Raw genomic sequence first — 16,257 nt, 5'->3', positions numbered from 1 at the left:
GCCAATGGTACCCATTCCAAAGTGTGCAATTTACAAATCTCAGTGGATGAAAGGAAGCATAGTGCCATGTCACTCTGGGCTAGTGCATGCTCAATTTCAGCCCTACTTGACCTGGAGTTGCAACAAAGGTGAAATTAGATTTTATTTAAAACACCGTGGTCCTTGGTTGAGCCCAATAAACAACAGTCACCAGGTTTGTAACTTTACAACAGAAGTAACATTTTATTATGTGCAGTATTCTAATTAAACAGACAGAAAATGTAACTGACTACCTATTCCATTCTCAATCCCTTCACCACCGCCCTTCTGACTCGTTCTACTCTATATACACACGCACAGACAAGTAATACAGAGAGGGAAGGGTGGCGGAAAGAATATATTCATAAGAATAAAAGGGTAAGGATCTCTGATGCACTGGTTTCCAGTCAATGTCTTCCTGGAGTTCAGGTTTTCATTTTGGTGGTACTTCCTTCTCGGCTTCAGATGGTTTTCCCTTTCTTTGCAGATTCAGCATCATTTCAGGTTTACAGCAAAGGATGTGCCAGGCATTCACTGCTTTTAGAACAATAGAGCAACTCTTTCACTTCAGCAAGCAGGAGAGAGAGAGCTTGTTCATTTTACTTCCAGGATCTAAGCACTTCTGCAACTCTCTCACAAAGCAGGAACCAATCTTTGACGGTTGTCGGGCAGAACATTGGGCGGGATTCTTCACGAACCAGCGGGGCGGGCCACTCCGGCGCCGAGGAATGGCATGAACCAGTCGGGCGTCGGGCCACCCCAAAGGTGCAGAATCCTCCGCACCTTCAGGGGCTAGGCCGGCGCCAGAGTGTTTGGCGCCACCATCATCCCAGAGCATGCACAGAGGGGTTCTTCTCCGCACCGGACATGGCGGAGGTTGACAGCGGCCGGTGCGGTGGGAAAGAGTGCCCCCACGGCACAGGCTGGTCCATGGATTGGTGGGCCCCGATCGCGGGCCAGGCCACCGTGGGGGAACCCCCCCGGGGCCAGATCCCTGCAGATCTCAGGTCGCTCCCCCAGGACTCTGCAGGCCGCCCGTGGAGTCAAGTCCCACCGGTAAGGACCTGTTGTGATTTACGCCTGTGGGACCCGCTGAAAACTGGCGGCCACTTGGCCCATCGTGGGCTGGAGAATCGCCGGGGGGGCTGCTGCCAGCGGCCGCTGACCAGCGCGATTCCAGCCCCCGCCAAATTCCCAGTGCCAGAGAATACGGCAGCCGGCGGGGGTGGGATTCATGCCCCCCGGCGATTCTCCGACCCAGCGGGGCGGTCGCAGAATCCAACCCATTGTCCTTGGCCAACCCACCAAGTACCAATTAAGCGATCGAACTGAGTCCCTCCAATGCTGGTTCCTAAGATCCACTCGATGCTAAAGAGTCTGACTTCTCCCTTCCAAATTACAAAACCTGGTAACACAGTGTCCTGGCAAACAGACTGTTTTAACTGAGTCGCTGCTTAATGGCACATCTCAACTATGGGTCCAAAAACACAACACACAGGAAATACACAGGAATGACTCTTCCAATGGATAAATAATATGTAATTTGTGTTACTTACACTACACATGTCCAATAATACTTGCCTTTCCTGATATTTTCATTGAATTTGTTTGCAGGCTGTCATACTTACATTTGTTGGCAGTGAGTTTTCAGAGGCAATCTTTTGATTGTTCTTTATAACTTTGATGAAATATTTATTGAAACCCCAGCAGAATGTTGTGAACAGCTTGTTGTTATTTTGCCAGAGTTTCCATAGATCTCCTGCCAAAGTTACAGTGGATGATCAGAAAAATACGCACCCAAATATATGGTATTCTTTACCTTACTTACCCAAGCTTATGACTGGCTGCATCTATGATTTCTCAGCTCCGAAAATATGTCTCCAGGATGGGTGATGTTGGCCTCGACAAAGCAACCCATTTAAACCCTGTGAAAATTGTGTTCGTCATCCGATACAAACACTTGCTGTTTCTCCCAACTTCCAGCTGTAACCTATTCCCACTCCCACTTGCTATATCTTTCTACTTTGAACCACATTTCCAATATCCCAAATTATTTGACTGCCCCCAGTCCATGAACCATCACCAATGTGTGCAGAACCCAAGTACCCTTACAGAAAGCCCAAGCTGAACTATCCTCTTCACTCGTGATCCAAGAATCCTGCACCCAATCTGCTTATCTCAAATTTTTCATTGCTTCCAGACCCTCAACAAAATATTCTTTGGTGGGAATTTTACAGTTTCTCCGCGCAGGTTTAATGGTGGATCGTGGGAGGGTGGGGTGCGGGGACAAAGCGGCTGGAGCTGAAAATTCAACTTCCTGCTGGCGTGAATTGACGATAGGAACGTGTGCTGTCCCCTGTCATGGCGGGTCATAATTCCCACCAGAGGGCGCCGTGGAGCCATCTTGCATCCCTGTTCAGTGAATTGGACATTCTGAATTCTCCCTCAGTGTACGCGAACAGGTGCCAGAGTGTGGTGACTAGGGGTTTTTCACAGTTTGCTCCCACCACTCATCCTTCAACCTCTTTCCATATTTGGGTATGGTAGCAGAGTGGATTTGTTACTCAACTAGTTACACAGAAACCATGATCTCAGGAACCATGATATGAGTTAAAATACGGCCAAGTTAGAGGAATTAAATTCAGTTAATTAAATCAATCTGGGGGCAACAATCTAGTACCCAGTAATGGTGACCATGAAACTAATAAAATCCCATCTATTTCACTCATGTCCTTTGGGGAAGGAAAGCTGACACATTCCAATAGTTCTACAATGTGGTTGATTTTTAACTGTGCTTTAAAATGGCCTTACTCTGTTGTCTCCTGGATAATTTAAGTTGGCCAATAAACACTCTCGCCAGTGATGCTCACATTCTCCCAGACTCAGATACTTTACAATATGTCCAGGTCCCAATAATTATCTGCTTTTCCACCAATCCCACTTGTAGTAGATAGATACCTGAATTAACTACCGCAGTCACAAGACGTTTTTGACTCTCCCATTATTGTTACTCATCTACTGCCTATTTACAAAAACCTGGAATACCTCCCTACCCCCTTTCAGAGCCTTTTGACCTGAATGCAGAAGGTTCTGTTCATATTTGAACAACCATAAAAACTCCATTAAGGCCCAATTGATTTACATTGATCTGGCCTCAAGTTACTGAAATCTTTAAATTAGTTTCATACAACTGTGCTTGCTCAGAAACTCGCTTAAAAGTACAACCACCAGCAACGGCACAGAAAATCTGCCCTTGTTTAATTGGAAATTAACCATTTGTATTGCAGAGCTGAGCTGGCTTCATGCCTCATATGATGTGCCATTCTGTCAGAATTGGAGTGAGCGTGCTTACAAGATTCAAAAACAGACAAAGGAGACTATTTCTCAGAAATTGACAGAGCGATTCGAAACAATTATTGTGCCAAGGTAATGAATTACAACCAGTATTTTATAAATTTTCCTTCTGCAGTGAATGTATTTTGCTGATCCTTGATTACTTACAGATGCATTAATTTCATTTCCACCCTGTAATTTGTTTGTTATGTTGTGACGTTTACTGTTCACAAAATGGAAATTCTGTGACCCACTATATTGTGGATGAGGATCTCCTCAAAGTGAATATGTTGGATTGTATTTGTGCAAAGGCATCCTCCGATGCACCAGCTGGTGGTTTTATAGACTTTAATGGGTTGAAGTGGTCCACTGTCTTGTTCAATTTCCAACCGCCTTCCTGCCATTCTATGTGATTTGCATCATCAGTTGTCAATCCATTCCTTCACAGAGAAATTCTGCCTATTTTCCTGATGCTTCCCGTTTCAAGTGGCAGCTGTTCTAATAGAGTAAGGGACCGAGTTTCCTCATCCTGCAAGAGTTATGGAGTGGACAGTTTCCTGAAGTTGCAAAATTAATTTCCTGTACCAGTGGTTAGCACTGCTGCCTCACAGCTCCAGGGACCCGGGTGGCTGTCTGTGCGGAGTCTGCACGTTCTCCCCGTGTCTGTGTGGGCTTCCTCCGGGTGCTCTGGCTTCCTCCCACAATCCAAAAATGTGCAGATCAGGTGGATTGGCCATGCTAAATTGCTGCATAGTGTCCAAAAAAGGTTAGGTGGGGTTACCGGGTTACGGGGATAGGGTGGAGGCATGGGCTTAAGTAGGATGCTCTTTCCAAGGGGTGGCACAGACTCGATGGGCCGAATGGCCTCCTTCTGCACTGTAAATTCTATGATTTGTCTCAGTATCTTGTCTGCGAATGAGCCACCACTGATTTTTCATCCTTTACAATGGGATTGCACCAGATACTCAATAAACTGCTTAGGTCAGGCGTGATAGCAAACCCAGCAGTAGATTAGCAATTTACAGCCCAGGCATTAAAAAAATAACATTATGGATTTGATGCCAGCCACATTCAATTTTCATTCGAACGAACTCTAAAAGTGTCTGAAGCTCTTTTGTGAGAATTTTCTACTTATTTTTCGGAGTGTCGGGTCAGAACACTGCGAACTATAAAAGAAGCATTTTTACAAGAACCCTGCAAAGAAATGTCGAAGAGAGGATCTGAAAATCGGATCTCAGAATACAAACCTTCACTTCAGCTCAACAAGTGACAGGATATCTAACTGCAAGTTGCAGAATTCATGCCAGTTGGCAACTTAATTAAAAATTAATGACGGGGAATGGTTTTCAATGTGCTTCATTCACTGTATTTAATGACCGAGGTACTACAAAATGAATGATGGTATGACAGAGAGATAATTCGCAGAAGAAGCAGCCACACACCACCCGTAAATGACCAAGAAGAATGACCTAGTCTCTAGTCAGCTGAACGACAGTTACCGAGCTGTGTGATTTTCTGCAAGGGCAACTGTAGCCTTTCTGTCACATATAAAATCTACTGGAAGTCAGAATCCTCATCAGTATCAACTCTAAAGATTTTCCAGCTATGTCTAGGGGAGTCTAGGGATCATTTGCAGAATCAGCCAAGTTGCTGCCCGCAGAAGTATAAGTGACTCATGCTTCACCTTGATGCACGATCAATTGTACAAAGACTAAGGTTGGATACAACTGTGGCTTTATTGCAGTAAGATGTGTGGCCTCCCACAGCAGCTGCCAAAATGGCTGCTGAATAGAGGACACGCTCCTCCTACTGGGCGGAGCCAGCAGGCAGGGGCTACCAGCAAACCTGTAGTACAGGTCCTACCTTACATCACCTAATACAGGTGTAACAATGGTTTACCACATTCACCCACTGTTGAAAATGAGTCCGGCGGGGGTGGTGGAGAACTATATACAGTAGTGAATTTATGTACAGTGTTTTATCAGGGAAAAGAAAAACAAATATCCTTTGAAAGTCCGGTGCCAGTTAGAGATTCAACTGGTCTGGTGCCTTGACGTTCCGGTGGGAGCGACATAGCGGTGGCGGCGATGTCGATGCTGGCCTGATGTTGGATGACTCCGGGAGCGTGTCGAAATCCTCTTCATCCTCTGGCGTGGGCAGGAGAAGGAGGGATGGTCCTGGTGGGGTTAATGTTGGGAGCGCCGGGGGAGGGGAGGGTGGCACCGGGCCGGAGAAGTGTGTATGGGTGGAACCTGCTGGTGCCAGGTCCCTGAGGGAGACAGTATCTTGGAGGCCATCGGGGTACGCCACAAGGCATACTAGGGGTTGGCATGGAGCAAGTGCACCCTATCCACCAACGGGTCTGCTTTGTGGAGTCGGATGTGCCGCCGGAGCAGGACCGGTCCTGGAGCTGCGAGCCAAGTGGGGAGCGACACCTCGGATGTGGACTTCCTGGGGAAGGCAAAAAGACGTTCATGGGGTGTGTTATTCGTAGCGGTGCACAGTAGTGACCGGATGGAGTCTAGTGCATCAGGGAGGACGTCTTGCCAGCGAGAGGCTGGGAGGTTCCTGGACCGTAGGGCCAGTTCGACGGCCCTCCATACGGTCCCGTTCTCCCTCTCTACCTGCCCGTTTCCCCAGGGATTATAGCTGGTCGTCCTGCTGGAGGCGATACCCCTGCTGAGCAGGAACTGACGCAGCTCATCACTCATGAATGAGGATCCACTGTGGATGTCAGCAGGGAAACCGAACAGAGCGAAGATTGTGTTTAGGGCTTTGATGATGGTGGCAGACGTCATATCGGGGCATGGGATGGCGAAGGGGAATCTGGAGTACTCATCGACCACACTGAGAATATGCGTGTTTCGGTCGGTGGAGGGGAGGGGCCCTTTGAAATCCACGCTGAGGCGTTCAAAGGGGTGGGAGGCCTTCACCAGGCGTGCACGGTCCGGCCAGTAGAAGTGCGGCTTGCGCTCTGCACTGACCTGTCAATCCCTGGTGACTGTCTGTACTTCCTTGACGGAGTAGGGCAGATTGTGAGCCTTGACAAGATGGTACAATCATGTCACCCCCGGGTGACAAAGGCTGTCATGTAGGGCCCGGAATTGGTCTACTTGTGCGCTGGCACATGTACCTCAGGATAGGGCGTCTGGGGGCTCGTTGAGTTTGCTGGGGCAATACAAAATCTCGTAATTATAGGTGGAGAGCTTGATTCTCCACCGCAAGATTTTATCTTTTTTGATCTTGCCCCGCTGCGTGTTGTTAAACATGAAGGCTACCGATCGTTGGTCAGTGAGGAGAGTGAATCTCCTGCCGGCCAGGTAATGCCTCCAATGCCGCACGGCTTCAACGATAGCTTGGGCCTCATTTTCGACGGATGAGTGCCGAATTTCTGAGGCAAGAAGGGTGCGGGAAAAGAATGCCACGGGTCTGCCTGCTTGATTGAGGGTGGCGGCAAGTGTGACGTCTGATGCGTCGCTTTCTACTTGAAAGGGCAGTGTCTCGTCTACTGCGTGCATCCTGGCCTTGGCTATATCAGTTCTGATGTGGGCGAAGGCCTGTTGTGCCTCAGCCATAAAGGGAAAGTGGATGGACTGAATGAGCGGGCGGGCCTTGTCCGCATAGTTTGGGACCCACTGGATGTAGTAGGAGAAGAACCCCAGGCAGCGTTTGAGTGCCTTGGGGCAGTGGGGGAGGGGAAGCTCCATGAGGGGGCGCATGCGGTCGGGATCGGGCCCCAGAACTTCGTTCTAGACCACATAGCCGAGGATGGCTAAGCGGCTTCTGCTGAACACGCACTTCTCCTTGTTATAGGTGAGGTTGAGGAGAGTGGCGGTGTGGAGGAATTTGGCATGGTTGGCATCGTGGTCCTGCTGATCGTGGCCGCAGATGGTGACGTTGTCTAGGTACGGGAAGGTGGCCCGCAAACCGCACCGGTCGACCATTCGGTCCATCTCCCTTTGGAAGACCGAGACCCCGTTAGTGACGCCGAAGGGAACCCTAAGAAATTGATAGAGGCGACCGTCCGCCTCGAAAGCAGTGTATGGACGGTCCGATGGGGAGCTGGTGGTAGGCAGATTTGAGGTCTATCGTTGAGAAGACCTGGTACTGCGCAATCTGATTGACCATATCAGATATGCGTGGGAGGGGGTACGCGTCGAGCTGCGTGTACCGATTGATGGTCTGGCTGTCGTCCACGACCATTCTGTGTTTCTCCTCAGTTTTAACCACTACCACTTGGGCTCTCCAGGGGCTGTTGCTGGCCTCGATGATGCCTTCCCGAAGCAGCCACTGGACCTCGGACCTGATGAAGGTCTTGTCCTGGGTGCTGTACCATCTGCTCCTGGTGGCAACGGGTTTGCAATCCGGAGTTAGATTAGCAAAGAGGGAGGGTGGCTGCACACAGTGAGGGGTGGTAGGGGCCCGCCGAATTTGAGGGTAAGGCTCTGGAGATTGCACTGGAAGTCCAGGCCTAGTAGTAGTGCAACGCAGAGATTAGGAAGGACGTAGAGGCGGAAGCCGCTGAATTCTACGCCCTGGACCGTGAGAGTGACCGTGCCGAACCCCCGGATCGTGACGGAATGGGATCCGGAGGCCAGAGAGATTCTTTGATTGGCGGGGTGGATCATGAGGGAGCAGCGCCTTACCGTATCCGGGTGGATGAAGCTTTTGGTGCTCCCGGAGTCCAGCAGGCAAGAGGTCACGTGACCATTGATTCTCACACTGGTCGAAGCGGTGGCCAGGTTGTGTGGACGAGACTGGTCGATCGTCACTGAGGTGAGCTGCGGTCGATCGTCGCTGCCGTCAGAAGATGGAGAGCGTGGGGGGCCCAGGTCGTGGAATGCTGTCGGCGCCCATGCCCCGTGGGAAAGACAGGATGGCGGCGCCTGAAGATCCAGCGGGGGACAAAATGGCGGTGTCCATGCGCCGCACGTTGCGGGAGCTGGACAAGATGGCGTCGCCCATGGGCCACAAGTTGCGGGGGCTGGACAAGATGGCGCTGCCCATGGGCCGCACGTCGACTGAGGGGGGGAAGATGGCGGTGCCCACTGGCCACTCACGGCCCCGGGAGGTGAAGATGGCGGCGCCCACTGGCTGCACATGGTCCGGGGAGGTGGAGATGGCGGCAACCACTGGTGGCGCGTGGACCGAGACGAAGATGGTGGCGCCCATTGTGTGTAGGTCAGGGGGGAGGGACGATAGCGGCGACTGCGCGGGACTGGCACACCGTGGAGAAGTGCCCCTTTTTGCCGCAAGCCTTGCAAATGGCAGTACGGGCCGGGCAGCATTGGCGGGGGTGCTTCTGCTGGCCGCAGAAGTAACATCGGGGACCCCCGGTGTGCACGGGTTGGCGTATGGCACAGGCGTACTGGCTGGGTGAAGCCCCGGCTGGGGCGGCCGTCTGTGTGGTCCACGAGGGATAGGAGGGGTGGGCCGTGCGGCTGGAAGGGTAGACCTGAGCATTACATGAGTCATGGAGAGTGCTAGCTTTTTAATCCCAGCTAGATCGAGTGTTGTCCCTTCTAGCAGTCTTTGGCGTATGAGGTCCGACCCAATCCCCGTTATAAACGCATCGCGCATAAGAAGTTGGAATGTTCGGTGGCCGTAATGGCCTGACAGTCACAGTCCCGGACGTGTGGGATTAGGGCCCGCCAGAAGTCTTCTATGGACTCACCAGGGAGTTGAGAGCGAGTGGCGAGTACGTGCCTGCCGAAGAGTGTGTTTGTTTTCTGCGCGTAGTTTTCTTTGAGCAGCGCCATGGCGTCTGCGTAATTCGGGGCGTCCTGGATCAGCGGAAACACGTTGGAGCTCAACCTTGAGTACAGGATCTGTATCTTCTGAGCCTCTGTCGGACGGGTGGTCGCTGAGTTGATATAGGCCTCAAAGCAAGCTAGCCAGTGATTAAAGTCCTTTTTGGCGTTGCTTGATTGCGGATCCAGCTGCAGGTGATGTGGTTTGTATCAGAGGTCCATCTTTTAGAAAATCTCACTGCAATAAATTGTACAAAGACTAAGGTTGGATACAACTGTGGCTTTATTGCAGTAAGATGTGTGGCCTCCCACAGCAGCTGGCAAAATGGCTGCTGAATAGAGGACACGCTCCTCCTACTGGGCGGAGCCAGCAGGCAGGGGTTACCGGTGAACCTGCAGTACAGGTCCTACCTTACATCACCTAATACAGGTGTAACAGTGGTTTTCCACACAGCTAACATGGAGAAACACTTTCAACCTCTTTTTTCACTCTCATGTAGACCTGAAAGATTGCTAGATGACATTGTCAATGGCTCAGCAGAAGCCACCTCTGTAATGATATTTATATAGGTAATGAAAGAGAAAATGCTGGAAAATCTCAGCAGGTCTGGCAGCATCTTTAGGGAAGAAAAGAGCTCACGTTTTGACCCCAATGACTCTTTGTCAGAAAGTGGGAAATATTTATACTGGGGAGTGAGAGGGTACCTCTGATGTTAGTTTCCCTGCTGTTTGGCCTTTCACACCTTTTGTTCTCTCTGGGGACTACCATTAACACTCTTTCCCCTTGGTTTCTGTGGCCATTAGCACCCGGTTTCCCTGGGTTTCTGTGGCTATGACGTATCTTTCATTCTCACTCCACATATAAATATTTCCCACTTTCTAAGTCTGTTAGCTTTGACAAAGAGTCATTGGGGTTGAAACGTTAGCTCTTTTCTCTCCCTACAGGTGCTGCCAGACCTGCTGAGATTTTCCAGCATTTTCGCTTTTGTTTCAGATTCCAGCATCCGCAGTAATTTGCTTTTATCCTCTGTACATAGGTACGCCAGTGAAGGGTTAACTATGAGATCTCAGTGTAAGTCAAACACTAGAGAGCAACACCAGTTCCCAGTATAAATATCAGACCTCAGGGAATGCTGGGTAGTTAGTGGAGAGTTAACAGAGGAGACAGATTGATCACACCACGAGGAGTAGTTTAAAGAGAGAGTTAACACGAGGTCATCATTCGTTAATATTAGACTATAGATTACTGTTTAACAGATTCAACCTTACTTTGTTAGTAGTTATAGCTCAATGTGTGCAAACTTTGTTTAATTAATCATTACTCAATAAATTAGTTTTGTTTCAATCTAAAGATTGCTCATTTCTTTATCATCAACTCATCAGACCATTCTGGATCAAAAGGCAAAGAATAACAACATATTACCATAAAGTGTAAATGTGGTGAACCACTGTGCATGTACTGTGTATTAGGCGATGTACGGTAGGACGTGCACTACAGGTTCGCCGGTAGCCCCTGCCGGCTAGCTCCGCCCACAAGGAGCCGTATAAATATGCGTGACCTCCTCCTGATCAGCCATTCTGCCAGCTGCAATAGGAGGCCACGCATCTGACCGTAATAAAGCCACAGTTGTACCAATCTGAGTCTTTCGTGCAATTGATCGTGCATCAGTAAAATAACAACCTCCTCACAATCTTCTTACAGTGCAGAAAGAGGCCATTCATCCCATCCAGTCTGCACCAACCCTCCGAAAGAGCACTCTACCTCGGCCCACAACCCGCTCTATCACGGTTACCGCGTAACCTAACCTGCATATCTTTGAATGCGGCAAGACAGAGCAGAAGCAGGACAATGCTAAATTAAGCAGAGGGAGGCATCCACCTTCATTTTCCCCTACTCACTCAATGCTCCACTGGGCAGGATGTCCATGGTGGCCTCCTCTAAAGAAGCCAAGGCATTGCAATTTCTGGTCCTTTCTCTCATTTGGGTCAATTTCCTTCTGTTAGGCACAAAATGTTCTGCATTTGCCTGGGGTTATTGGAGCTGCAGATACAGTACCAAACTGTGCCCAGGTTGAAGCCCATTATGAGAGTCAACTAATTATTTACCTGAATTGTGTTTAAATTATTTTCTGTGTGAAGAATTTTCCGTGTGTCAAATGTTTTGGTTGTAAAGTTCCAACCCTGCTGGAGTATGAGCATAGATACATGAAAGAGATGTAAGGCAGTGTTGAGGGCAGTGTAATTTTTTAATGTATTCATTCACAGGGTGTGGGTATTAGAACATAGAACATAGAACAGTACAGCACAGAACAGGCCCTTTGGCCCTCGATGTTGTGCCGAGCATTGTCCGAAACCAAGGTCAAGCTATCCCACTCCCTGTCATTCTGGTGTGCTCCATGTGCCTATCCAATAACCGCTGGGAAGTTCCTAAAGTGTCCGACTCCACTATCACAGCAAGCAGTCCATTCCACACCCTAACCACTCTCTGAGTAAAGAACCTACCTCGGACATCCCTCCTATATCTCCCACCCTGAACCTTATAGTTATGCCCCCTTGTAACAGCTACACCCACCCGAGGAAATAGTCTCTGAACGTCCACTCTATCTATCCCCCTTATCATCTTATAAACCTCTATTAAGTCGCCTCTCATCCTCCTCCGCTCCAAAGAGAAAAGCCCTAGCTCCCTCAACCTTTCCTCATAAGACCTATCCTGCAAACCAGGCAGCATCCTGGTAAATCTCCTTTGCACCCTTTCCAATGCTTCCACATCCTTCCTATAATGAGGCGACCAAAACTGCACACAATACTCCAAATGTGGTCTCACCAGGGTCATGTACAGTTGCAGCATAACCCCGTGGCTCTTAAACTCAAGCCCCCTGTTAATAAATGCTAACACACTATAAACCTTCTTCACGGCTCTATCCACTTGAGTGGCAACCTTCAGAGATCTGTGGCCATGAACCCCAAGATCTCTTTGTTCCTCCACATTCCTCAGAACCTTGCCGTTGACCCTGTAATCCGCATTCAAATTTTTTCTAGCAAAATTAATCAGCTCGCACTTATCAGGGTTAAACTCCATCTGCCATTTTTCGGCCCAGCTCTGCATCCTATCAATGTTTCTTAGCAGCCTACAACAGCCCTCCAGAACAACCAGTGCCAGCATCTTGGCTGGGATGAGAATCGGTATGCATTGAAATTGCATAAGTTCTACATGGCGCCGATGCTAGCTCATTAACAAGCCCTGAATTGGACTGCATCCCAAGAGAGCGGGAAAACTAGTGCCCTCTGGCTTCATAGTGGCCGCGTCCTGGACTGGCACCACTTTGTCCACGTAGAACACTCACGATTCAGTCCCAGCGTCAGCACTTAGGGCCCGATTCTCCGCCCCCCACGACGGGTCGGAGAATAGCGGGAGGGCCTTCCCGACATTTTTCCCGCCCTCCCGCTATTCTCCCCCCCCCCCCGCCCAACTCCCAACACGAATCGCTGCCGCCGTTTTTTTACGGCCGGCAGCGATTCCCAGCTGTTCGATGGGCCGAAGTCCCAGCCCTTTACGCCGTTTTTACGAACGGCAAACACACCTGGTCTGGCCGTTCGTAAAAACGGCGGGAACAACTCGCTTTTTATAACCATGGCACCGATTGGCACGGCAGTACCACGGCCGTGCCAAGGGTGCCATGGGCCCGCGATCGGTGGGCACCGATCGCGGGCAGCTGGCCCGATGCCCGCACACTATTTGTCCTTCCGCCGCCCTGCAGTATCCATTCGCGGGGCGGCTGAGGGGCATCCCGGCCCGCGCATGTGCGGGTTTTGCGCAAATACGCGATGACGTCATCCGCGCATGCGCGGGTTGGAGTCTTCCAATCCGCGCATGCGCGGCTGACGTCATATGACACGTCAGCCGGCGCTAACTCCGGCAAGCGGGCTTAACGAAATTCGTTAAGCCCGTGATGCCGGAGCTTGCGGCGTCGGGCTGCTAGCCCCGACCGGGGACCAGAATCGGTTCCCGGTCGGGAAGGGGCGCGCTGGCGTCAAACCCGCCCGGGTTTGACGCCAGCCTTACGATTTCTCCCGTTTTGGGAGAATCGCGCCCTTAGTTTCTCAAACAGAGACTTTGCCCCATTATATTGGAGGTGGCATCAAATGAAGCTTTGTGGGTAGAGCTTCAGAATAAAAAAGAGACAGCCACATTACTAGGTGTTTATTATAGACTCCCTGATAGCGGGAAATTGAGGAACAAATATGTGCGCAATTCGCAGAGGTGTGTAAATATAATAATGGGGTAATTATATTAGATAATTTCAACTTTTCCAACATTAATTGGGATAGTCGTAGTCATAGGCCTCAAAGGAGGTGATGTGTGATGTGTTGGGTATGCTGGGTCTGCGAGGACTGCATTTACTGTAGCAGTGAGAGAGACAGGCTTCCAACACTTGGAGAAATGCAACTCTATTTTATTGAACTCTTAACTATCATACATACTTTAACTGTGGGTTGACACTATGCTGAGTTGACTGGAGACCTGAGGCTAACCTGACCAGACTATCTTGCCAGCACATGGTGGATGTTCGTGTTGTTGCTACACGGGCTCTGGCTGTCTCAGAGGCTGCATCCCAAGAGAGCAGGAAAACTCGTGCCCTCTGGCTTCATAATGGCGCGTCCTGTCTGGTGATTGGCTGCTGTGTTGTGTGTGTTAATTGGTCATCCTGTGTGTCAATCAATGTCTGTCTAATACCTGTGTGTATATTATGACAGACTGGAGTTCTTAAAATGTGTCCAATAAGGGACGGTGCAGTGCTGGACCTAATTCTGGGGAATGAAGCCAGACAGGTGGTTGAGGTTTTGGTGGGAGGGCATTTTAGTGATAGCGTCCACAGCATGGTACAATTTAAGCTTGTTGTGGACAATATACACAAATTGCAAAAAAAAAGTTTGGATTGGGGGAGAGCGGCTTTTAGTAAAATAAGGGTTGATCTGGCCAAGGCAGACTGGGAAGAGTTACCTGTGGGGAAATCTACATGAGAGCAATGGGGGACATTGAAAAAGGAAATGGGGATGGTACAGGCCCAACATGTTCTCTCTCGGGTGATAGGAAGGAGTAACAAGCCCAGAGAACCATGGATGACCAGAGATATTTATGATATGAGGAGAAGGAAAAGAGAAACTTTTAGAAAGAACAAGGGGAGCAAATCAACCGAGACATTTGCGGAGTACAGAAAGTGCAGCATGGAATTTAAGGAAGTAATTGGAGGAGCAAAGAAGAATATGAGAATCCTCTAGCTGGTAAAAGTAGGGAAAATCCCAATATGTTCTACAATTATATCAATGGGAGAGGATAACCAGGGAAAGAGTAGGGCCCATTATGGACCAAGTGGGCAATCTGTGGTGGAGCCAGAGGACATTGGTAAGGTGTTGAACAAATACTTCCCATCTGTCTTTGCCCCCAAGAAAATGATAATGTAGGTATGGAGCTCAGGGAGAGAGACTATGAGGTTCTTGAGCAAATTGACATAGGGAGTGACAGGTACTGGAGGTGTTGGCAGGCTTAAAAGTGGACAAATCTCCAGGTCTGGATGAATTGAATCCAGGTTGCTACGGGACGTGAAGGGATGAGATTGCAGGGGCGACCTGACTGAGGTGTACGAGATTATGAGGGACATGGATAGGGTGTATAAGGAGCAGCTGTTCCCTTTAGTTGAAGGTTCAGTCACAAGGTGATACAAGTTCAAAGTGAGGGGAAGGAGGTTTAGGGGGAATCCGATGAAGAACATTTTTACTCAGAGGGTGGTGACGGTCTGGAATGGACTGCCTGGAAGGGTGTAGTGGCGGGTTGCCTCGCCTTTAAAAGGTACCTGGATGAGCACTTGGCATGTCGTAACATTCAAGGCCATGGACCAACTGCTGGTAAATGGAATTCAGTGGGTAGGTAAGGTGGTTTTCATGTGTCAGTGTCGACCCGATGGGCTGAAGGGCCTCTTCTATACTGTATTTTCTGTGATTCTGACGTTGATTGTGCCCCATATGGTCTAACATATTGTGTCCATGTATCTGCTAATAATGCTGTTAGGCACCTTAGCAACTTTGTTACAGTCTGCTATCTAATTTTAGCAACTCCTGCTGGTACAGTGCTAATTCTAGCCACCATTACCTTTAAGTAGATGACAAGGAATAACTCCTTGATACCATTTTATGTAATGGTACTTCTAGTTCAATATCCATCAAATGAGGCTGCTCTACGTTTTGCATGGAGGCTACATTTAATGCTTTCTCTTTTTTCTGCAGCTATTTACTTTTCCCATTGGCAAGGCTCCTCCTAGCTGAATATGTTTTGACCTCCAATATCATTTTGCTACCCTTCATTTTTGCAACACAGTGATTTGGGGCAGAATGATAAAATGCTCCCCTTCGCATGCAGCCTCTTATTATTAAATGCTCGAATCAGTTCACTGTAGCAAAACTGTATTATGTTGTTCTCCCATTGTGCAAGCTGCCAGCAGGATGCCTGAATGTATAATTCAGGCGGGTGTGCGGTAACTGATGTTGCCAGCATATCCACTCAAAATGGCATCAACTTTGGAAAATTAACTCCTGCAGAAATTGCAGCTATTTATTTCAGGGAACTAAACAAAATGTGTCCAGTATCGAAAGTTGAGTAGAGTGGGATGGTACTTTTGTGACTCAACAGGGATATTTCTTCACAACGTTTTTTTTTTCTTTTAAATATCAGTGCTAGATTTCATAATGGAGAGAAAATTGAAGGGTGAGTAAGCTCAAATTACTGTTGTGTGCCTCTGAGCAGCTGGTTATTAAACGTCACTGGCAGAGGCCTAGAAATTGTTTCTTTTTTTTAAACTTCAGAGGACCCAATTCTTTCTTTCCAATTAAGGGGCAATTTAGCACGGCAAATCCACCTCCCCTTGGAGGTGGGTTGTGGGGGTGATACCCACACAGACACGGGAAAAATGTGCAAACTCCACAGGGACAGTGACCCGGGGCCAGGATTGAACCCAGGGCCTCAGCATCGTGAGGCAGCAGTGCTAACCACTGCGCCACCACGCCGCCCTAGAAATTGTTTCTTAGCCTCTCCCTGCTCGCTCATCAAGTCTGTGTTGTCTGTGGAGGGGTAGTTTCAAAAGATGACACATACTGCATAACT

At 49.1% G+C, this 16,257-nt stretch overlaps 1 protein-coding gene across 1 annotated transcript in view; it reads left to right on the top strand.

The window, feature by feature from the left end:
- LOC119955195 overlaps positions 1-16,257 on the top strand; it is a 162,944-nt gene that overhangs the window by 37,587 nt on the left and 109,100 nt on the right. The window contains exon 11 of the mRNA XM_038781183.1: positions 3,306-3,444. Within this exon, the coding sequence (XP_038637111.1) occupies positions 3,306-3,444 (139 nt within the window). The remainder of the gene's footprint in view (positions 1-3,305; positions 3,445-16,257) is intronic.

The sequence above is a fragment of the Scyliorhinus canicula genome, chromosome 20, assembly GCF_902713615.1.
Source record: "Scyliorhinus canicula chromosome 20, sScyCan1.1, whole genome shotgun sequence".
Classification (NCBI taxonomy): Eukaryota; Metazoa; Chordata; class Chondrichthyes; order Carcharhiniformes; family Scyliorhinidae; genus Scyliorhinus; species Scyliorhinus canicula.
The sequence above is the reverse complement of the archived record's forward strand: the minus strand, read 5'-3'. Positions and strand labels throughout refer to the sequence as shown.